The following is a 23832-nucleotide window of genomic DNA, read 5'->3' as shown; positions in this document are numbered from 1 at the left end:
ATTACCTTTGCCTTGATAAGCTCTAAGTGATAGATTTTGCAAGTGTTTTTCTAAAGAAAAGGCCCCTTGTGCTCTTTCTGCACAGCTTTGGGTTTTTATTTCCCTTAGAAGTGCCTGTCAGGCTCTGCCTCCATCCATCAGGACAGAGCGATGGCTATGCAGCAGCTCAAGGGCCTACATTCAGCAGACCAATCTGCAACTGAAGTGACTGTGAAGGAGGCCACAGGGGCTGCTGACTCCCACAGGGTCTGAGATCTGTTTCCCCCTCCAACCCTCATCTATTGGAGAGATGCAAAAGTGCCCTTTTCCTTCCCCTAAGAGTCAGACCTGATAAAGACGAACTCTGATTGAAGGCAATTCCCTCCACCAAGCACACAGAGCAAGATTTTCTGACAAACAGAAAAGCCCATTGCTAAAATCTGTTTTTGCAATAAATCTAGCCTGTGCTGACCAATGAAGATGGCTATTGAATCAAAGCTCTGGAAGAAAATAATCTTTTATAGGATAGTGTGGCTTTGTCAGGCATTTTAGAGTTTATTTCAATTTGCCTAGCTATTTTTTCCAACAGTGGACACTGTGGTGGGGAAGAGCAGATCCATCTGAATGGTAGAAATTAGAATACTGCCCACAGGACCCAACCCCAAAAAAACAATCTGTCTGCTTCCTTATGCCATAAGGGGCATTAATATTGGCATGACAAACTCTCTTCATCTGATGATGCTTTGCTGAGAAAAGGTTCATTTGGAGACCTTAACCCTTTGCTCTAACAATTGAATTTGCACATGCATTATAAAAAAAGAAAAAGTGATGTCAAAGTACTTTGCCTTAATACTAAACTTTTTACCAGGTTACACTTAATAGTGGTATTTCATGCTTGTTCTTTTCAGAGACACAGGATGAGGTAGAACTTCTCTGGAAACCAAATCTTCTCCATGCCCAGATGAAGTTTCTCCATGTCTTTCATCCCAGACAAGCCTCAGTTTCAGCTTGTCACCCATAAATAATCAAAGGTCCAGTTGGGAGATTTATTCCCTTCCTCATTTACCAATTAAGAGAATAAAACTAAGTCAGTTGACTAAGATCTTGTCAAACATGATGAGATAAAATGGGAAAAGCTAATTTAACCCAGTATATTATGGTCTGTGGACAGTCCAGAGGAAGTTTTTCATGTTTTCAGATCAGTTTATGCTTTATTAACTTATCCACAGCTAATTGAAAAAAGCACTCTGTCAAGAAGGAGACCAATGGTCACAAAACTATACAAATCTTTTGGCTCAATTATACAAGTCTAAGAGCTTGTTCTTTGTGAATAAAACTAAGAGCACTATAGATGAGTGGCATGGCCAGAAAGCCTGCTCAGTCTCTAAACACTGGACATCATAGTCTCCATTGCTGCATGAGTGAGTTCCATTGCAAAGAAATAGTCAAGGCTTGAATTCAGGCACCTGAAAGTCTTTAAAATTACAAAGGCATCACAGAGCAACTGTAAGCATGGGAATCACTGATCAGCTTCAGAGTCCTTAAAAGCGTCCATAGAACATTTAAATCTTTTCCCTGAGGCACCATTAAGACCTTCAGAATGTTATTGATATAATTTGCCATCAATTTAACCTCTCTGCCACCAATACTGACAACAGAGACACCATTTACTGGAAGTCTCTCTGGTGCTGAGAGGGCAATGCCATGAGTATCAAATGTGTGCCTTTTCTTCATCTGCAGGTCTCATGTAATTTCAGTTCAGTGCTTAAAATACTCCGTGGTAGAAATCCCAAGCAAAGGCTCTTATTGTAACACACCAGAGAGAAGTTACCTGGCTTTGTAGGGATGGAGATACCTTTGCCAAATTGACCTGCTGGCATTTTCACACCCAAATCTAATCTGTTCTGTCCTGTCCTGGTACAGAAATTCTGGCACATGGTCCTGTCACACTGCTCTGCTAGGTCTTGTTGGAGCTCTCAGCTGGAAGCATTAAGACCAAAATCAACGTAAAAAGTATCAGGGCTGTCATTAGGACCTTTCTCAAAGGGCTTGGGATTCCTTCCCTCTCCTAGTTTCCATGCATATAGAAACCTTGTTGCCAAAGAGTTATGATTCAAACAAACAAACCTTGTGAATGGGAAAAAAAACACAAGTGTGTTGGGAAGGGAAGTCAGGTGGAGGTTTATTCCTTGACAGCCATGGGACCTGTGGGACCCGAGGGATGCCACTTTCTGCTACTTGCTCTGTCTATTCAGGTCATGGCTCTTCCAAAGTTGCTCCACTTACTTTGTCGGCGGCTGTGAGTCGTGTCCAGGGTTTGTCTGCCCTCCGGTCGTAGTCCTGTGCATCTGCCACTTCCACGTAGTCACTGAAGCGGATGAGGATCTTCCTCTCACGTAGCTCTTCTACTGTGGGCCTTTGACTCAGCTGCAGGTTTGAGGAAGGAGTGGAAAAAGGCATCAGGACTTCTCTTTTTCCCTGCAGAGTGCTGCTTGGGGATTTATTTTACTACAACCATCGTTATGGTAATAAGAGGGTTCACACATTCCCAGTACTTTTGTTTTATCAACCTTTCACGGAATTGCTACCGGGGAGATGCCCTCTTGTTATAGCAATGTAAATATCATCCTATCTTGCTGCCAGAGCAGTCCACTGTTCTTTGGGAAACAGCTGTGGCTAGAGATCCCAATCCCTGGCTGAGGTTGATCACCCCTGGCAGAAATAAGATGTAATGCAAGAAAGTCTCCTAGTGCACTGATGTCCCAGGAAGAGACAAAGACCACAATGCAACTTTAAAACTACCTACACAGGCTGTTCACTCCCCAGCCTTCTGCTGCTCTGTGTGTGTGGTCCTGTGCTGCCTCGCTAGAGTCAGGGCAAGGCATGGAGTGGCTCCTGCCCTAAATTATGTGCAAACGGTGACAAACGAATTACTTTATGATTCTGATATCCTGCAGACTTGTCTTTACCTCTAGAAAAGGCAGGCAGGATGACTAGTGCTCACTGAACTTTTCACTATTGACTGCTCTATTTTGTGTCACAGCATATTTGGCTTTTAACAGTTTATGTTGCATGCTATAAGCAAAAAAAAAAAGGAGGGGGAAAAAAAAGTCAAGGGTGGATTGTCAGGAAAGCATCTTCATTACTACAAAGCATTTCTTTCAAATTCTACAGCAGAACAGGCAGCCACAGTCAAAACTCCTCTCAAATTAGAAAGAGCAGAAGAGTAGTATGCTCATAGTCCATGTATTGCACAGCCAGTTATATGGATAGGGACAGGCATTAGCTTTCAGGGATCAATTCTCCTTGGATGCACAGCATGCTGCTTAATGTCAAAAGCAATTATGCAACCGTTTCTGAAGAAGGTGCTACACAGATATGTGCATGTGGCTGCAGCTTAACTGAATAAGTTTCACTGTTAGACTGAAACATTTATAACCAGGATACATCAGAAGAAATAATATCCTGATAACAAGTACCTACGAAATGTATAATTCCCACTCACTAGAAATAGGTGTGATTTGCAGTACTTCACCCTTGTGAAGAGCGAAAGGTCTAAATATTTCATAAAATGTTTGAGATTATTCTGCAACATCATTTATGCTCCTGAATCCACCTTCCTCCCAAATTAAGTCTCAGTTCCCGGCATTTCATCTTCCAGGAAGAATTAAGATTCAAAACAGCCAGGATACTAAGTGGAGGGTGAAAAATCCCACCTTTCTCTAGCATCTGGGTGCCAATGCAAGAAAGCTCCACTGGCCCATCCTGTTTCTGGCTTTGAGCCTGTGTGTTTGTTCTTGGCATGAATGGTTGTCTTTCTCTTCTCTTGAGATGGCAGGTGACAGTGGGCTGCTCTCCTTACAACAACAGCCCTGAGCATGCACCCACAAACCAGGTTCAAACATCTCAAGTGGAGAGCCTGCAGTGCTGCACTAATGCCCTGCCTGTGAGATGCTCAGGAGAATGGAAATGAGGATGGAAATTCTATTCTTCCTGGCTTCAGCCCAGCCATTTTGCACACACAAAAACCAGAGAAATCAGGGAAAGAGAGTGTAACAACTCCAGCAGAGGAGCACAACTCTACACTCTGTTACATGATGCCCTTGTCTAGACAGCTGGCATCAGTCAAGTCACAGCTCAGCAGTTCATGTGTTGTCTCCAAAGCCATTTTAGGATAAATTATGACACTTAATAATGGGGGAAAACTCACTGCTAGTTTGAAAAACAACTTTGAAACTTCTGAATATTGCAAAGATCTTAAAACTAAACAGTTTTTCACACCCATCTTCTTCTATGGGAAGCATGATGTTTCCTGGGGCGAGCTGCTCTGCATGTGGCTGCCACGCGAGATTCCTCCTCTTTCACTCAAAAGCTTCCCAAGAAAAGCCCTATTTCCTATACCCATGCTCAGGCCAGCCATGCTCAGGTCACCGAAAAGCATGTACACAATGAAGTTAGCAAAAAACATTCCCTTCTTAACTCAGGCTACACGTTTTGGGGACTTATTTTTAAAAAAAGCAAAATGCATAAACAGCAGGCATAACTTTTTTTGCCTTTTTTTTAGACAACAAGATAAACATATCTTTGAACTAGAGTACTGTGTCAGAAAAGCCAGAGGGCACAATAAAGTAGATCAAAGCACATCTAGATTTAAAAATGTTATTTTTAATTCTAACAGAATAAAATTCTAACTAGAATTGGTTCTTCAGCCTCGAGTTCTGATACCTACACCTATGCCACCTGCAAGCCAAATACACACTGCAAACAAAACCAAGAAAAGCTAAGTGCTATACCACACTTGGATTATAATCACAGTTATGATGAGTGAGGGTTCTCTCTGTCCTACAACTCATCTTAAATGTGGTCTCGAACTGGCAGGTTTTTCTAGCAGCCCTTATACTAGGAGCTGCAGGTTTGTTAGCACTGATACATTATTATTCAGATAGAACAGCATAGATCTGCTTTCAGTTATTGAAAATCTAACCTCTGACTATGGCAATAGGGAATCTTTATGCTGAAATAATATTATGACTACACCCAAAAATTTCAAAGATAAGGGTGACACTTCATCTTTACTTGCATCAACTGCTTCTTTTCCCAAAACAGCATGAATTAAGGATGGATCACTAATATTATCTGTACACTTCTCAGCTTTTATCATCTTAGCACACAGCCTAGATGTTGCTTCAGATTGGAATGGAATTAAAAAAGAAACCAAAACAAAAATGTCTTACTGCACAGACTATGACCACACCAACAAAATACAAAACCCTGCGAATTAAACTCTGTGTTTCTAAATGGCTACAAGGGAAGCGGGAATTCCTACAAGCTTTCTAAGTTGGAAGAGGACTTTCAAAAATGACCGACTCAATTTCACAGCTTCTGTCAGCTCCTGACATTAGCTGGCTCTCAGGTTTGTGCTAATCCAAGTGATGTGCAAGTTTGTAAAAAGGAGAAGGCAGGTGGCTGCTGATACAGTGAAACATGCCATGCCAGGCTGCTGTCTAGGAGGTGTGAGGAAGGCAGGAGCATCAAGGGCCACAGAGATGGTGATGCTTCTGCTGGCAATGTAAATTCATTGTTGGTATTTACCTCAGTGCCTCACTGGTTCCTAAACAGCTAATCTGGTTTCCTTTGTGCACTGAGTGTGGGTAAAATCAAACAAATAATACTAAATGCTAAGGGTCACGTGATGAAGTGAGAGACATGTAAGTTCTCATATTTGCAAATGCAGAAAATCAAATCAGGTGCATCACCTGTACTGAAACTCAGTGGGAAACTTCGGTGTGTGTGAAGAGCGGTGCACTGAAATAGATGTGAAAAAATGTCAAGGGCATAAGCACATTATGAAATTGGTGTTAATGTACGTTTTTCATTCTCAGGTGACACCTGAATGTAAGACAGACTAAAAGCTGCTTCTTCATCTGAAGACATAAAACCATTGCTGTATATTAGTTTTAGATGCCATGCCTTTGCTTCAGAAACCTACAGCCAGTGCAATTTCAGGTAGTTCTACACCCTATCAGAGTGGTAAGCAGTGTCTCCATCTCCAAAGAGTGGGGAAAGCAAGTGAAGCACAGAGACCAAGCAACTGGCTCAAGGTGACCTAGGAGGCCTGGGGCAGAGCTGTGAACAGGAAAAAAGATGCCCTGACTGTCGTGCCAGTGCTCTGGCTGTGAAAGAGTCCTGAAATCCATAGCTGATATCACGTAGTTCATGTGTAGCCATAAATCTACATATATTTCCATATATAAAGACATGCACACAAAATATATTCAGTACATTAAACCAAAATGCCAATCTGATCATGCTAAATTTGAAGAGATGGACAACCACACTGAGTTATTTTCTAAAAGCCATTAATTAGAGTTACATTATTTGAATGGTTAACAAACTTCCCTGCCTCTCTCATGACATTGCAGAGATTTCTTGTGAGCTGCTAGGTGCGAGGGTCTTGCAGTATGTATGGGCTTCCAGAGGTCCCTTAACTCTTGAACAGCTGGGGAAACAGCTTTGCAGAACAGACTCTAAGCAGCCCCACTGTAGGTTTCAGTTCAATCTGTGTCCACGTTGAGGGCACAGCTCGCCTGAGATCTCACCTTGGAGTTCATTTTTATGACCTGTGTGCTGTGATCTCTTGGGTCAAAATTGCTTAATGCTACAGAGTCCTTCTTGAACAACACCTGAGAATGAGCTCTTCTAACAGGCACATTCAAAACTTACAGTAAAAGGACACAGCCAAGGACATGATGCAATTGTCTGAACAAGGCAGTGGTGCTCCAAGCAGGGAGAAAGGGTTCTTACTGAGTGGAGCCTTTTTTACTTACTTCTGTTAATGTCAAAGGGAAATCCAAAGTGTGTCTGCACTTTTTCTGTGTGCACCACTGGGCATTTACTTTTCTGTTTACCTGTTTGTGAAGATTTGTGAGCCGAGGGAGCAGGATAATTTTGTCGCAAGTGACTCATTATTTGAGTGTGAATGTCATAGTTTCAAATTGCCCCCCTGGAAGTTGAGGGCCTAGAGGTGATTGGGTGCCAGGGCAGTCTCCCCTGGAGGGCAAATCACTGCCCGTTTTGTTCGCTCCTGTGAAAGAATCATATATACACAACTGGTGGAAATTGTTGGCAATCGGTCTGAGTCTGCTGCTCTGTGTGGGTGTAGAAGGCCAGGGGTGGCAGGGCCTCCTTCTTCCCCCTCCGGAGGGGAAAGGGGGGCCCTGCGGCCCCACAACTCTGCCTAAGCCAGGGTTGGAGGCAGCACTGGAGTGAGTGTGTGTGTTGTGAAGGAAGGGATTCACAACACCTGAAGGTAAGAGGGAGAGAGGAGCCAGGCCCTCTTCCCCCCCCCTCCCCCTTTTGCAGTTAGGCTGTGGAGGGGGGCTTCTCCTTTCCCTCTCACTGTAAAGTGGAGGGGAGGCTCGGCATTGGAGCCAAAGTGGACGGGCGGAATGCAGCCCGGTGCCAGGGAGATAACCCCAGACGAAATTGGGGACGGACCAGAGACAGGCCCGGAGGATGTCCCTGCAGTGATTTAAACGCAGGACAGCCAAAAACATGGATGAGGAATGAAGGTTCCAAGACACGTATGTGTGATAAGCTGAACTACAGCAGCACAGAACCGAGGCATGAGAGAGAGAGAATTACACAGCACAGATGGCACAGAACCAAGGAGAAAGGACTCAGAGCTATCTTCTTGGACTTCGTGAGGAAGAAAGGACTTCAGCAAACAGCTGGAGGTTGGTGGGGGGAGTGTTCAGGTTCTCTGAACACTCCCATGAGAGAGAGACTGGGTACCTATCAGCCCTGAAGGGCTTTTCCTGGACTGAATTGAAGGAGAAGCTTAAAAGGACCGATAGAAGTGTATAATATTATATAGATAGTTGCTTTTAGCTTGTATAGTATTTATTTGTGTAAAATAAATGTGTATATACTTCCCCTTTCCCCTATAGAAGCCTCTTGCCTGAAAATTTCTCTTTGGTGTTGAGATAAATTGTGGGAAGGCGTGGGGGAAGCCTGGAAATTGGATTTTGGATTTTTGTGGTGGCTCAAACCACCACAGTGAACCAGGGTAAAAATCCCTTACGAAGTGAATGAATTTTTACTAATGCAAAAGCAGCAAATTAGGACAGGTCTTCTCATGTCTTGTCATAGGAGGTCAAGTTTTCCTCTGTATATCCTGGATCACATATAGACACAAATGGGCACTTTTCAAGCTTTGATACTAAGGCAATTTGGAAGGGAAGGTTTAACACAAACCCCTTTGTCCTCGGCATGGGAAATGAAGCAAGCCCAAGCACTGACACCAGGTAAAGAGGAGAGGGATGTACTATTGCCAGGTTGGTCTTGGGATTTAGTCAAATGCAGAATGCTGTAGTTTGCTCCACTTTGGTCACAAGGAAGCTTGTTGTCTTGGCACTTCATCATTGCCTGCTCTGTTGCCTCGTTAAAATGTTATGGTTGTTATTTAGGGAAGAAACTAAGGTGAAAAATTACAGACCCTAGGCAGCAGCACACACAACCCGCTCTCTCCTTTGCTCCTCACTTTTTGTGGTAAAGACATAGGAGCAGCATGTGATTAAAATGCCCGAAGACCTTTCCCTCTGACTATAGATGCAGTTTATCTAAATTAGCTGATAACCTTTTTTTCTTCTCTGACCTTTCCCCTCCCTCCTGCCTCCCTCTCACCTCTCTCTGATGAGTCCCACCTCTCACAAGAGTTCATTATTTTCAACAGCCTGTGCTGATGCAAGCCGGTGGAGGTCAAGGAGAAGATTGAACATCTTCAACCAAGCAAGGCATTTCCCAGTGAGGCACAGTGAACAGACAGTTTAAATTGTATCAGGGCAGGAATTTAATGGGAGCAAAGATTTCAGATTATTGTATGGATTTTAAGAAACAGCCACACCTCACCACTTTGCTTGTCGATATTACAACTCTGAGATATTTCATTTTGGAGCTAGACCTCGGGGAAAATATGCTATTGGCAGTGGGGTGATAGGAAGCAGTAAACAGCTCTGGGGATTGGGCAGCATGATGCCGTTTAGGGGAAGAGAAGGTAGGAAGAGTTGTATTCCTCTTTGCAAGTGATTTGTAATGTCTCCTGGTAATCCAGGCTAGGATTCTCTCTCTGTAATGGAAGTCCTCAAGGGGCATTCAGGTTTGTGTTAATTGCCTTGGAGCTCAGCCAAATTCAGAGAGGATACATTCCTAGTAGTAATTCCTGGGGGCCCAGAATTCCCTCTGGCCATGACCCATCTGCAACACTTCTCCCAGAGGGCCTCTGCACATTAATATTCATGAAATGGGCTTAGGGTCAAGACCAGTACTCAGAGAAAAACCTTCCTAATCTACATATACTTCCACTCAAATGTTCCAAGTCAATCTGCCTGAAGCTGCTCAGTGGGCCCTGAGGTGCAGACAGGGAGAGGACAGGGGTGGCTGGATGGCAGAACCCAGCCATAAGCATCTCAGGTGACAGGCAAATACGCTTCACCTCTCCTTCCTCGGGCAGGAGGGACACAAACTACTGAGAAACTTATCCAGCAGCATTTGCCTCCATTTTGTTCTTTGAATGGCAGCTATTCCCCATCCCCAGTTAATTTGGAGTTAGATAAGTCTGAGAGGATGAAAAGTGCTTAAAGGGGCAGCTCGCTATAGGTCACCTGATTTCTTTTCAATTCTTTTTTTTTTTTTTAGAAATTGCCTGTCCACATGATGAATTCAGCTGGATATTTATTGCTGACTTTAATAAGGCATCTAGACCTAGCAAGGTAATCTTACTTATTACAGTATGTCATGTTACAACTTATCATCATAATACTCTAACAAAATGTCAGCGCTGAAGGAATTTTAACAGCAGCTTTTTAATGGATGGAGTGTATTGTTTCCTTGGAGTTGGAATGTCACCACCAAAAACTGAGGACAGTAGCATTTCTATCCTGCAAGGTCAAAAGTTGCATCAGTGGCTCCTACAGAACCCCCTTCCCTTCTTATGACCAACTACACACAAATACAAAAGAGGCAACATGGCACACCTTGCTTATGTTGAATTTACCCTGTGGGTATGTGTGTGCTTTAAAGTCAGTGCAAACAGAAAGGGCTGCTGGGCAACACAGTTGCTGTGCTCAATTAAACTTCTGCTTGATCTGAGGTTTAAAATCCTTTGGTAATAAGACTTCAGCACAAACCGACAGAAGGTGCCTGCCACTCTGCTGTAAACACAACGACACATCTGGGACATGCTCATGAAAGATGCAGCTGGGGAATAACAACTATTTTTGCACGATTCACTAGGTGGTTGGCATTTCTAGTTGTTGTCTAAAACACTTGCACAGTTTATTCACTTATTTTCTCTAGTGATTTCTGAGCTTTTATGGTGGTAGGTTTGGTAGGTGAGAACAAAATCTGTTGTTAGATCTGGCCTGTGGTTCTTTCATTAAAATTACATGTGTCACTAGAACAATTTACAACGGCTTAAAAAGATGATCCAAATCCAACAATACTAAGTCGGGTTGCTACCAACCTTACAAAGGTTGGGGAGAAAAATCTTTACTAGGGAGGAGGCCAAAAAAAGGCTAAAACGAATGTGACTGGGAACAGGGGTGTGTACATTAAAGGGCTGACTGCCAGGGACTTGAACTGATGCTGCTCTTCCCGTTGTTTCTGTTTAGAAGTGCAAACAAGACAAAGCAAGAAATCTTACAGAAAACTGCTGAGGTTTCAGGGAGCAGACACTGCTGCAATACTGTGGCAGCCTGGGCGTTTTAGTTGAGCGTGTGGCTGTGGCTCCTGCCTGCAGCAGACAGTTCATGTGCTTTGTACCTTTCCTACAAAGTAGTGGAGGATGGGAACCATATGGTGATGATGCCAGCTCAGGTAGCAAGCCCTCTGTTCTTAGGCAGCAGATTGAGTATGGGTAGCTTTGGTTTTTATCTTTTACAGCAGTTCCTCAAATGGCATCAAGCCTTGGATTGGATTCCTGCAGATGTTCACCCTTCGATGTACAGGGAAATTTAAAGCCTGGTAAAAACCATATTCCTAGCCTTTGTGCAGAGCCTATGTCCCACGAAACATCTGCAATGCAGTTAGGATCTTTTCTTTCAGGCTGTGCTATGAGGGAATGCAAAACCATCCCTGTCATTGTGGCCAGGAATTTAAGTGTTTTAAAAATAATAATACAGCTCTCTGGGCCGCAATCTTAGCTCGTGCAGACACAGCAGTATCCCCCCACTGGTGACCAATAAATCTGCCTATTTACTTGAACTCTAGGGCATGAGATTTTTAACCATGGAAGAAGGCAATCCAGTTCTCTGAATGTAACTTTTCCATGCATATTTAGAGCCCTTTCCTTGTTATTATTTATACCATCAAAGTTGTGATCACATACGTCAAAAAGACTAAACCACCTAAAATTGTACAGGAAGGGAATGGTGCTGCTTCACAAGCATGTGAGTTTTTAGGGGGCTTTCTCCACCTCTGGAGATAGGAAATACGTCAGTGGTGAAATAAAGTTTATCTGCAACAACAGGATGGATTGTTCACCATGTAAATTGGGGCATCTGTTGACATTTACACCAGCTGTGAAACTGAATGTGTGTATCTGAAATGACTTCTTCAGTTTGAAGAGTAAATGACTTTCAAATGGCAGGAAAACCAAACCCAAATGATGGTGTTTTGTTTGTCCTTCCCTGCCAATACAAGATAGTGTATAGTGCAGAAAACAATTTTGCAAATGTTTGTCTCTATTTAGTTTAAATACCTCAATTGACAATCTCCCTTTCCAGAAAATGTTTAGTTCCCAGTTTATGGGGGGTTTTGTGATGGAATTTTAAAATGCAATCAGCATTGTTTTAACTTTGCTCTCTCTAATGTCTGCAGAAGCCATTACAATTACAAGGAGAATTGGTCCTTGTAAATGCTGGTCTCTCTATCCTTCACTATTCAAAGCTCCTTCAGTGATGAAGACTAGATCTTTTGTCCTGTTTGAAATGTTACCAGCAATAGCCTGCAAAGTGGTTCCCTTCACTCTCTGTGGACTTATACCCTGTAATGCTGCTGATTTCTTTTAAAAATTTCTTTTAAGACTTTTTTCACGCTCTACTTGTGAAAACGGTGAAGAGGAAAAGGAAAAAGGTAAACAACTGTGCAGTAGGGAGAAAGTTACAGTAGTGTCATAATAGGATCCAAGTTACTTCTCACCTTACGTGTTAATCTTCTCTTAATCTCTCGTTTTTCCTCCTGCTCCTCTTGCTCATTCCGGGCTGTAAAAGATTTACAAGGATCTCAGACTGTGAACTCATCAGGCATGCGCAGTATGCAACAAAATAAGCCTTTCCATCAGTATATTAATGTTTCAGGACCTCTCTGATGCACAGTATATCCCTCTGGGTCTGGTGAACGTCCTCGATCTGTAGCCACTGTGCTTCTTCACACGCTTCATAAAACAGCTTACAGCTTCCTTCCTTTCCCCATGTTGGCACCTCTTCATGTGTGTCACTTTCTAGAAGGGCTGGGCAGTGAGCCAGCTCTTCAGAAAATGTTATCTCCCTGCCCACAGGCCTGGTAGCCTCAAGGGGTTCAGCTACGATATGGTCGGATTCTGCAAGGCTGCAAGGTCAATGGTTGGAAAAGAAACACATCCTTTTTTTTTTCATCCACAGAATAATTTCTTGCAGCTACTTTTTGGAGATAATAGAAAAAAACTTGAGAATAGAGGTGCCAGGCAAATTGTGTTACTTCCCATGACCTGAGCAGAGTTAAGGAGAGCGTGCCCTTCCATCATGAGCCTTCACAGCACCACATTGGAGCATAAAAGCATATCCTAGGGCAATTCACTTTCAACATTAAGCCAAAAGATCCCATGCTACAAGTTCTTACCAGGACACACCTCAATTATTCTCCCTCAAGAGGACAATAACATTTGAATACGCCAACTCTTATTCAGCTTAGGAGCAGGCATGTCTTTCTATTGAACTTTACCAAAAGTCACTAAAATCCCAGTTAGGATCTATTTCCACTGCTTCACTGATGATTGAAATGCTCCTTACTCCAATCATCCCAGCACATAACAGGTAAGAGCAAACACAACTCATCAGTTTTTCCAGTAAGTACTCTGTGCCCCTGCTGTGATCTGCTTTTCACTCAGACAGGACTAGTTCAGGCAGGAATAACTCTGCAGGGGAGATTATGGACCTCAAAGGCCAGTTTAGGATAGGTGCCTTGATGTAAATTATTCAACTCTGGACTGAATTAAACTCAAGGGGGAGATTAGTTCCTCTCTGCTGAGCCTGTGGAAAGAGCAGACACCTCTGGCAGAGTGGCAGTAACAAACCACCAGCTGTAGCTTCTTCAGCTGTGAGAGCACAAGTCAGCACTCCCACTAACCAACTGCAACAAGCCAGAAATAATATATGGAGCTCTGAACTTAACAGAAGTCTGCTCACAGTGGAGGGGATGCAGTGCTTCAAACCAATGCATACAAAATTTGGGCTTTCCCCACACAGAAATGAGACCTCAACTTTAGAGACCACAAAGGCCTCTGAGCAGGTGAGAAGGGCTAGGCTGGAAACCAGGTTTCTTGCTGCTCAGGACAGGCTGATGGGTCTATCACAACTGCTCACTGACTTCAGCAGGACTGGGAAACCTCCAGCAAAACAAAGAGCCATTCAATGTTATGATGTTTCATACTACACTTCTGATCTTTAAGTACCATTTTACAAAAAATACTGCTTACATTTTCAGAAAGAATGATACTGGAGTAAAAAGAACACAAGTCAGCAGGGAGTCACAGATAGCTTTTTAAGTGATCACCAGAATACCTACACTGATACATGTAATTTTCCTCTTTCAGTGATGCCTGTCCCTACTGAGCTGGGTTCGCTTCAAGCAATTGATCCTCTAGCAATATTTTTCTTCCCTTTGTGTCTCAAATTTGAAGGAGTTGATCCTGCAAATGCCTACTTTCAGAAACAGGGCCACTAATAAATCCATGTAAGATTAAGCCAGAGAGACACAGCACTAAATAGAGCCCACAGAGAGTCAGAGTAGAACTGCAAGCAGCAGAGGATAAAACTTAGTTATGGCCTTTCGCTTTTGTCCTTGGCATCCGATGTCTTTCTTTTCTCCTCACTCTTAGCTCAGCCACCCACCTTCAGAGACAGACAGGCAGGCTGAAGACATTGGTTAGGTAAAAGCTGGAAATTAGGAATACATTCTCTTCCAAAACTCGAAAGTGACTTTGTTTTAGCTATTACTTTGAAGTTAAGTCATGCCAATCTTGTGAAGCTATAAAACTGATGCTTCATTTTATCTTATGTGTTCAGGAGATGGTGTTTCTCTAGACCTGTATGTCAGGGTGGGTGGGTGCAGGTATACAATTTCCAGGCCTGATTTCTGTTCCAGTGTGAAATGTCTCCAATACAGTCTGAGGCTCTCAGAGTCTACCCAGCCATCATTTCTGTGACAAATTTATGCAACCCTGACTGTGCCAGGCTGACAACTGGACTTGTATCCATCTGCGAAGTGGCACAGGGGTGGTGCATGGAAGGGATTGAGACATCCTTCCTCATAAACTTGGACAGCAAGTATTAACTGCAAAAAGTGTTCTTTAGTCTTCAAACTAACCCTGCAGGCCTGGACTTCTCTCACTACATGCCTTTGACTTAAATATGAGTCAGTGAATTAGGTATACTTCAGTGAAGGACTCTTGAAGAACCAGTTGTCCCTGCTCTCTGTTTCCTTGCTGTGACTGCTGTAATCTTACTGTTGCCATCAGCAAGTAATGAAACCTGTGCAATGGATGCTTTGCCCTAGTAGTTCGATAAGGATAACTCATAATTATTGAAGCAGCACAGAGGGAGGAAGTGTTCAATTCATGTATTAAGACTGGCTGTCCAACAACATTTTGCCTCATTTCTTCCCATCAGGATGGGCAATAATGCAGTTACATGTGCAATAGGAACATCATGGTACCAGACATGACACTTGAATCAGGGAGATTTCAGCTTTAAGTGCAGAGGAAATCCTATTTAGTCTACTTGAGAGCTTGCTAGGTTTTCCTTTGTGTGTGTGTGTGTGCATGCTCTGAACTGAGCTATTGCAAATTGCTTGACCTGCTTATGCAGAGACTTCACACTCTTTTTATTATCGCTTCCTAAGTCTCTCTTTGTCTACGCTCCATTATATTTATTATAATTCTCCTTCTCAGAAGTCTAGAGGAAGGATAGAAAGTGATGCACAAACCAGACACTATTTATATTTACTTGTTTAAGGACAGAACATGTTTGTGCTCCCTTTTTTTAATTATGTAACTATTTTAATTTTTTCCTTTCTTGCTGTGATTCACCAAAAATTGGAATGCCTTGGAAATACCACATTACTCTTTCCTGTAATTAGGAAGCTGTTTGTCTACCAAGACACATATGTTTTGGGGCAGATCTGGGCTAAGGAATCAAGCTACAAAAATTCCATTTAGGAAATACAATATGATTCTGGATTCAGGGTGGTATTTTCAAACATCCATGTCATTTAAGAGCCTTTACTCAATTAAAAAAAGAAACTAATGCTACTCAGAGGATAATTCCTCTGAAATGTAAGAGATCTTCAGGGCACTGTGTGACTGCTGTGCTTGGCAACATGACCCTTAGAAATGTCTGCAAGGCACCCAGTGTTGGCCTCTCTGCTGATGCTGGTTCAAACATTGCTGCCAAAGCAGCTGCCCAAGACCCCCACCACCCCCCAGCCACCTTCACTAGTGCCAGGGCAGTGTTTACTGGGCACGTACCAGTGCCAGGTGGTGCATGACACGTGTTTGTTCACAGGTCCCAGGATGACAGCATGAGCTGCCCGGAGAATTGGCCTCTGTCCCTCCTCGCCTGAGCCTGGCATCAGTCACGTTGCACGTCCCCCCTCCTCCAGCTGTTCTGCTACCTGCCTGTGAGACAATCATATCTGGATGTGCCAACTATTTCCCTGGGTTCTGCCCCTGACTTCCTCCAGCAGTAGGTTATGGGAGTTAGGGGTAGACAGCACAAGCACAGCTGTTAAGAGAGGGCTTTTTCTGGCAGACTGAAGGTTGCCCATACCACTCTGCTGTTTAGTCTTTTCTCCTCTTTGCACTGACAGTGCCACATTCTCTTTGTCTGCCATGTGTCATAACATGAACAGAAAAAAAAAGATGCTGGGCATTAACACTATCATTAATCATTAATCTGCTAAGAATTTGTTTTTGAAGTATTTAATCAATGAATTCTGCTAATTTTCAGGGAATTAATCTTCTGCTAACACATTTTTATGATTCTATACAATGCAGTTATTTGAACAAGAGAAGGAGACATTATGTATAAAGTATCATTAAGGAATACTTTTTTTCTGCATTGATTTTTTAAAATTTTCCTGGAATTATGCATTTACTAACTTAAAAAGGCAAGAACTTGTTTATTTTGCTTTCTGTTTCCAGAGTAACAACAATAAGTTGAACACCTTTTTGTTTTTTAATATTCAAACCACTTCAATGTGAGTAAAGAAACTGCCATTTTTTTCCTGTTCATTCATGAGGTTATGAAATTTGGACTCAGTCTAGCTTCCCTTGAAGCTGGTGGCAAGGTATCTACTAACCTAACTTGGATCAGAGTCTCTAAACGGTATTTTGTCCCTTTAAAATATTACATGTTGAGGATCTACCAGCAAGTTTTTGGCTGATTTAAAGGAAGAGTTTCAGGAGACCATTCAGGAAATAACCCCGAGTCACACTGCATTCTTTTTTAAATTAAATAAAGGCTCCAGCTAGTGTAGATTGCTGTGAAGATTTTTAGGAAAGCTAATTAAGCTATGCCCTTAATAACTTACAGTGGGATGCTCATCTCTGTAAGTACCACATAAAATAGACTTTTCAGGATGACTGTTTGGAACATCGTTCAGCATCTGGGTCTTTTTTCCCCATAGGTTTTTCATTCTTGCAGATTTACTGACTCTGATTTTAAAGAACTGTTTCTGCGGCTCTAGCTGTTGTTACAGACTTCCATGCTTAATTGCATTTATGATGCCCTTTATTATTTTTAATTATTTTTAATGATGCATACACAGAATAGTTGATGTTTATAAAAAACACCAAATGTACATCAAAACTAACCCAAATTAGCTGGCTTCAGGTTAAACATCAGCAGAATCACGACTTACGTTTCAGTATGTTCCTCTGCTCCAATTCTTCAGCAGTTGGCCTCTGGCTCAGTCGTCTGCGAAAAAAGTCCAAGATCAGTTTTTGGACCATATCACATTCTCCTCAGTTCTCTGTCTTGAAGAGTTATTTTGGGGCGTGAAAGGCAGAGCAGAAAGCACAGACACTGCTCCATTATGTAGTTGGTATGCCCCAACCATGCGTGACACAGACCATGCTTCGCTCTTGCATTTTCCTCTGTTTTCAACTCACGAAAGACAAAATACGTTATGTCATCTTAGGCATGACTCTCCCACCCCTACCCCAGGCAGAGCTGCTGAAAGCTAAGCCACACAGATGTCTTCACTTAATTTCCTTCCTTCCATGCCTGCTTCCTGACTCAGGCAAGTATTTCTAGCTAAGATCCAGCTAACCCTCTCGCTGCCCTCTCACCAGCCTCCTGACTGTGCCCCATTTGTTCAAACAGCATTTCAACACACAGACAGTCCACAGAAAAAACAAGGGACTGTTTGGCAGTGCTGAGGGCAGAACAATAGCAGTCCTCCTCCTCCTCCGCACACTCACTTCCCTCTTCCTCTGCCTCCTCCTCTTGTGACTTTTATTAAATCTTATATTGAAGAATCAATGTGTCTTGCTAATCAACCTGTACATAATAAGGTCACTAAACCCGCAATCTAATTACAAATGCAGACTCTGTACATAGAAACGATCTGAATATTCAGAATATAAAGCAAGCACAAAAGGGTCTTTGGAAAACAAAGGAAACCAGGGAGATGACATCAGAAGTCAGCACTGTTGGGCATCCTCATACTCTTATCCGAGTCAATGGGAGTTTTGTCAATGATGTCAGTGACAGTATAGAGCCTCCTCTTCCTTCAGACATGCTCATTCAGAGACATTCCCAGCTTGAGGGCCCCAGTCTCTGCCAGCTGGACCATCAGTTTCCCTGTCAGTTACTGGGTACTGATAGGAAACGTGATACGAACGCTGGCTGCATGGCTTTATCTTCTGCAGCGAATGCTTCCTCCAACCCAGGGCACAGCAGCTCACTGAAATGGAGCTGTCTCTGCAAGGCTGGATGAGAGATATTTGACATTGGCTCCTCACAACACAGGGGCTGAGCTGCTGATGCACACACATCCCCAACCTTCTCCAGAGCCATGAGCTCATGTGTACCAGTTCAATATCCCTGCCTTCACATCCTGCAGGTTGCACAGGGCTGAATGAAGCACAAGCAGTGGTTAGGAACCCATCTGCTAAACCAGCTGTTTGAAGGCAAAAGCACTAAAGGCAGCTGATTTTACACAGTCTGAAGATTTCCACCAGTAGAAGTGATACCAGCCATACATCCTTTGGGAGCACATTACACCATGAAAACAAAGCAGTAGAACACTGTCCTATTCCAGTGCAGAATTCAAAGTCAGGAGTTTTGTCTCTTTCTCACCTTTTGTCTCTTTTACTATCTTTAAGATACAGTAGCTGTTGCTAATCGGAGACTTCACCTTAGGACTTTGAAGCAATTAAAACGACTTTATTTCTAGCAACAGATGAGAACCGAAGAGAAAAAGTTGCTACTTTTATCCTCAGCATGTGTGTCTGCAGGAACTGTGTTAAGTTTTTAATCCCCTGCACCTTGATGCTTTTGAAATTTCAGAGGGATGTAAGGGATGGACTCCAGCTATCCAGTGCGTGGAAGGCTTCTATAGAAACAAACATCACACAACAGGTAAAAAGAGAAATCGGTCTGAAGAAAATGCTCCCAAAAAGGTCCTCCTCTTTCCAAGAATACAGGGATTGAAGGACTCAGCTGACAGTTCTGTCATGAACAATTCACACTGGAACGTTTTAACAGAAGGCAGAAGTTTTATCTACCTACACAGGTGATTTGCAAAAAGGACCAAGTCTTCCACGTGTTTAGTGGAGTACCTGCCATGCAGTAGATGCATTTAAACTAAGCTTTCATTCCAATGTGTCATGGCTTTCACGCAAGCGGACAGAGATTTCCTCCAAGCTGTTGTTATATAACTTGTTATATGCACCCTCTACTCTTGTGCTGCTCAGGACCTATAGATCATGGGATTCTTCCCCACACTGCCTGGTAGGGCCCCTAGTGAAAGCCAGCCAAGAATACCTGTGTTCCCCATCAATAGTCGAATTACTGTACAGAACCTATTATCCACCCTTTTCAGGCTGCAGAGTGCTCCTGCCTAAAGGATGACCTCCATTTTTAAGTGATGCACTTACACAGCAGAAAAAGCCATGACAGTTTGGATAGATTAATTCTGGAGATCTGAAGCTATCTGCATTCATGGGTTGTCAATCACTTTTGGGTTCTTATAATCCCAAGAACTTTTAATAGCAAGACTTAGGCAGTAGGAAAAGATAAGGTACCCTTGTAGTGGAACAAAATCATAACTAGTCCTTACAGTGCAAGCAGTGAAGCACTGCTGGAGGATGAACAAGGTAACAAATAGAAGCTGTGGAGGTTCCTGGCCTCCAGTACTGGTGTCTGCTTTCATGTCCATGAACTGCTGTTACATCCTCATTTCCATCATCCTTATGGTCTGACAGCCTGCTCCTGATTCCCTTGTTTTAAGTCCCTCCTTGATAAGCTCCTCAAACAAACCCAACCCCTTCCCCAGCCCTTCCTTCCAAGCTCTCACAATTAACTCTCTTCTTGGTCTCTTGCTCATTTAATTTGATTTCTTCTCATGCTGTTACAGTGACTTCTGCCCCTAAACCACGTTGGGGCTTTACAAACAACTCCACCAGCTCTTCAGAACAGTGCCATTTTAGTTCTTACTTTGCCTCTTAATTTCTAGGTTTGCCAGACACTGAACTGCTCCTAACTTCTCAGTTAATCTTTGAAAATCTTGATGTTTGTTACAGATATCTTAAATTAAGGAAAGTAGGCAGCTATTGCTTTATTACTATGACTGTGAAGACATATTTATTTCACATCAAATTTCAGTACACCATCTCCAGTGCACCACTCTGACCTTGGCAAACACTAGGTGTGATAGCTTCCCTCTTCTACCTTCCCTCCTGTGCTGCCCAGAAAAAAAAATTGTTAATGAAGCCCACCTAGCTTGCAGAGGTTGATTTCAGCAGTTTGATTGCTGAATTGCTGCTGTGCCTTTTTTCATTTAACATCACAGGGGATGTCAAGAGGCCACAGGTCAGAAAAAAAGTGTCTCATTAGCAGCACAATCAGAATAAAGAGGAGAAAATGGAATGTGAGGAAGGATCCTGGTGCCATGAAGGCTGCCTGGAAAAGAACAGATCTGCTGATGAAAACTAAGAATCAAATGGGAGGTGGTGCTGCTGTTGATCAGAAAGGTAACTCTGGCTGTTTCATCAAGCTAAGTGAGTGCAGGTGTCTAACCAAGAAACAGGCAAGACAGGCCTTAACAAGTAACCTTTAACAGCACTTTCTGTATTCAAAATCTCGTGTGGACATGCCTGACCCTCACTGGGCCACTTCTGCAGTTTTGCAATTTGCTTCAGGCATTAAAAGGGACAGGAAAGCTTTTTACAATTTGTGCTTTGCAATGTATTGCCTGGTTAACACTTTATATGTTTTTGCAGTATTGATAACAACTGTTTTGCAAATAGACTGACAAAGGTTTTACTACAAAGAAAACCTTCCCAAGATTTATGGTGACATAAAGAAAGCCTTGTTAGGCTTTCACTGAAAAAGTAATATCCAAATGAGATTGTCAGTGAAAAATAAAACAGTTTGCTCACATTTACAAACTTGACAGCAAACCAATTTTCTGAATTAATGCTCTGTATGATCAAATGCATCACACTTCCTGTACTAGACAAGAGGAGCTGAGCAGCTCTTCACAAGGACAATGTGTGGTGGGGCTTATTTTCTGGGTGTTTTTATATTTTTGTTTGTTTGTTCTTATGAATTTGCTCTGGGCTAGGTTGTTCATATTATGGTGGATGAGTAGGAGTTTAGGGGCAGGAGGGACAATTGTGCAAAATCAATTGCTGTAGACCTAAAATATTGGCTGATGGGGGTGTAATCTCTTCAGGGAGCAAGAGGAAAGGAAGGCAACATTTTCACTGATGGATGCTACTGTTTGGAGCCTGGCCAGAAAACTGAGAACTCAGAATGAAAAGTTTCTGGTCCATGTGGCAGTGTCCTGCAGGAGCAATAAAAGAAAAAACTGGCTGTACATTTCCCTGGGCACTACAAAACAGTTAAATGAAGTATACAGTGATGCTTACCCTGCTCTGTAGTGTGGCCATTCCCAGGGGGCTCTCATGACAGCAGCCAACCAGTTGTAGGCCTTCAGGTCAGAGTTTTGCAGCCCTTTTGTCTGGAAGCACCTTTGAAGCAAGATGCCCCTGGCTGCCTAGGCTGTCCCCTACCAGAAGTCATGGATTTTCTCTCCCTGATCTCTTGTTTTGCTGTGGATGAGCTCTAAGAGCTGGTTAATGCCATCCACCTCATTGATATCCTGTGAACAAGATAATTCTGGTTGTGTGTTTTCTGGGTACCAGGAATTCATCTTCTGCCCAGAGAACAAGAAAATTTAAGAGCCTAGGGTGGGGTCATCTGCAAGTATAATGGCTGGATATAATACTGGGCTTGCTGGAGAATGATTCTCCATATACTTACCAGGCTTATTAACTCTGACTGTTTGCAGATACAAAAGGAAGAGCCTAGCAGCTCTCCAGCACTTGAATGGTGACATCTGGTGTGTATGACCCAGGAACAGGACTGATGGGCAAACAGGTCACCGGTGGTCACAACGGAGCACACAGCAGCATGGTGAGGTGTCCAGGATATCCCCAAGACATCTGTGAGCCAAGCCATGATGCCACAGCTGTTCCTCACGACTTAAGTGACCCTGATGTAAAATAACTTCTGAGCACAGCGAGGCATAACCTCTTGAGCAACTCCTGAATTTTTTCTTTAGATGCAAATCTCTTTTAATCAGCTGCAACTGGGCTCACACTACCCTAGAGATCGCTATAAGAGAGGAGTAAATCTGAGCTGGGCACGTGAGAATCCCAGCTGCTACAAAGAACTACTTGTCACATTGCTCTTTAGTTGGCATAAATGAGCATGACCGAACCCAGTAGAACTGCGCTGATTTACATCAACTATATAATTAAACATGAGGAAAATTCAATTGGAGTAAAGAGTCTTAGTGTTGTCTAATTTACCTTGCCTTCCCCAATAATAATGCTGATAGCAAAGCAGTTTTGATGAAGTATAGGCTAGCAGGGGCTCTTTGCACTCCCATGCGAAGTACGGAATATTTAAAGAGAAAAATGGAGGAGAAGAAAATTTTGTATTTGCTTCTGCCAGTTAATTGTTATCAGAAAGTAGAAATGAACTACCTACCTCTTTTTCTTACATCACTGCGCAATGAGCAAAACATCATTGTAAACCTGGAGGTTCACTTTCTCTGAAGTATGAGCCCAGATATTGCCAGCCTACAGAGAATTATCATTCTCCTAAACAGGATTTATAAAATGGGATTAAACACAGTTTTATCAATGAATGAATGAACTGAAGGCATATTAAATAGAAAATCCTTACCCAAAAAAGCGAGTGTAAGACTTTCACGCCAATAAAATTCCTGTACTAGTCTCCATTAAGATGTTTGCTAATCTGTAGGATATGTTATCTCTTCCTTTAAGCTCTCTTTCCTGTGTGACAAGTCTCCTGGTATCAGTCATGATAACATAATTTATAACTCATTTTCCTGAGAAATTAGGGCAATAAAACCATAAGGAATGTTTGCCATGATTCAGTAATCATGTAATGACTGCTCTCCACTTCCCTGTTGACTTTAAATATTCAGCCCCTGGGAGATGGTGGTGCTTCTGCAGTTATAAAGAAGCCTGTGGTAATGACTAGAGCAGACCAAAGTGGGCAGAGACCTCTATTCATCCCTGGGAAAATGGGTGAAGCACCACTGAGGCAGAGTTTAGAGGAGAAGTAGTTAGACAGTTCTGGTAGGAAGCACTTGCTTTTGGTGAAAATCTAAAAAACTGCTAAGTATCAGTTGAAGATCTAAGTACCTTCTGATGGTGCCTTACTGGCAAGGTACTTCTTCTGCTTCAGAATCCCATTTTGTTCCCTGGACTGGACTGTCTGATCCAGGATAGCTACATCAGCCCCATATCCTGGAGGAGAGAAGCAATGTTTTTGCTTGGCACTAGTACAGTCCAAGAAATACAGAACAGTCTGGAATGTGAGCCAACCAAATTACAGTTCCCGTAACACATCTGCAGTCATGTTTCCAGCTGGGCTCTACAGGAAAATCAGATTTACAACTAAAATTATTCAGACTTTAATTTAGGCTCTAAGCAGTCTTTTACTACCCCTCAAAATTATGCTTATCCCAGACTTGATTTTGTGTTGAGAAACAGCTTCAATATAGACTTTAAAGCTCTGACTAGTCTAGATTGCAGTGAGGATTTTTGGGAAAACTAATCAGCAAATTTTCTGCTTGCTTAAGCATCTGTGGATAGTGAAAAACATAACCAAGCTGGCCCTTTGTTTAAAACCCTAAAACTGACCAATTCGTTTTCCCGTTCTTTAACCCATGTGAATCCATTCTTGAGCTATGACTCAAATGATGCCACCTTTTCTGTTCCAGCTGATTGAAGGATTGATTTATTATGGTTTTGACTTATTCCTGGGAAAGTTA

The 23832-nt window shown here is 42.6% G+C and overlaps 1 protein-coding gene across 7 annotated transcripts in view; it reads right to left on the bottom strand.

Moving 5' to 3' along the window:
* PHACTR1 (phosphatase and actin regulator 1) overlaps positions 1-23832 on the bottom strand; it is a 308888-nt gene that overhangs the window by 7633 nt on the left and 277423 nt on the right. For all 7 annotated transcript variants that reach the window (XM_032710975.1, XM_032711209.1, XM_032710889.1 and 4 more), the window contains 3 exons: positions 17155-17210; positions 12178-12239; positions 2266-2406 (listed from right to left, as the gene is read on the bottom strand). In XM_032710975.1, coding sequence (XP_032566866.1) covers positions 2266-2406; positions 12178-12239; positions 17155-17210 — 259 coding nt within the window. The remainder of the gene's footprint in view (positions 1-2265; positions 2407-12177; positions 12240-17154; positions 17211-23832) is intronic.

Source organism: Chiroxiphia lanceolata, chromosome 1, assembly GCF_009829145.1.
Source record: "Chiroxiphia lanceolata isolate bChiLan1 chromosome 1, bChiLan1.pri, whole genome shotgun sequence".
NCBI lineage: Eukaryota > Metazoa > Chordata > Aves > Passeriformes > Pipridae > Chiroxiphia > Chiroxiphia lanceolata.
This window is presented reverse-complemented; position numbering and strand designations above follow the sequence as displayed.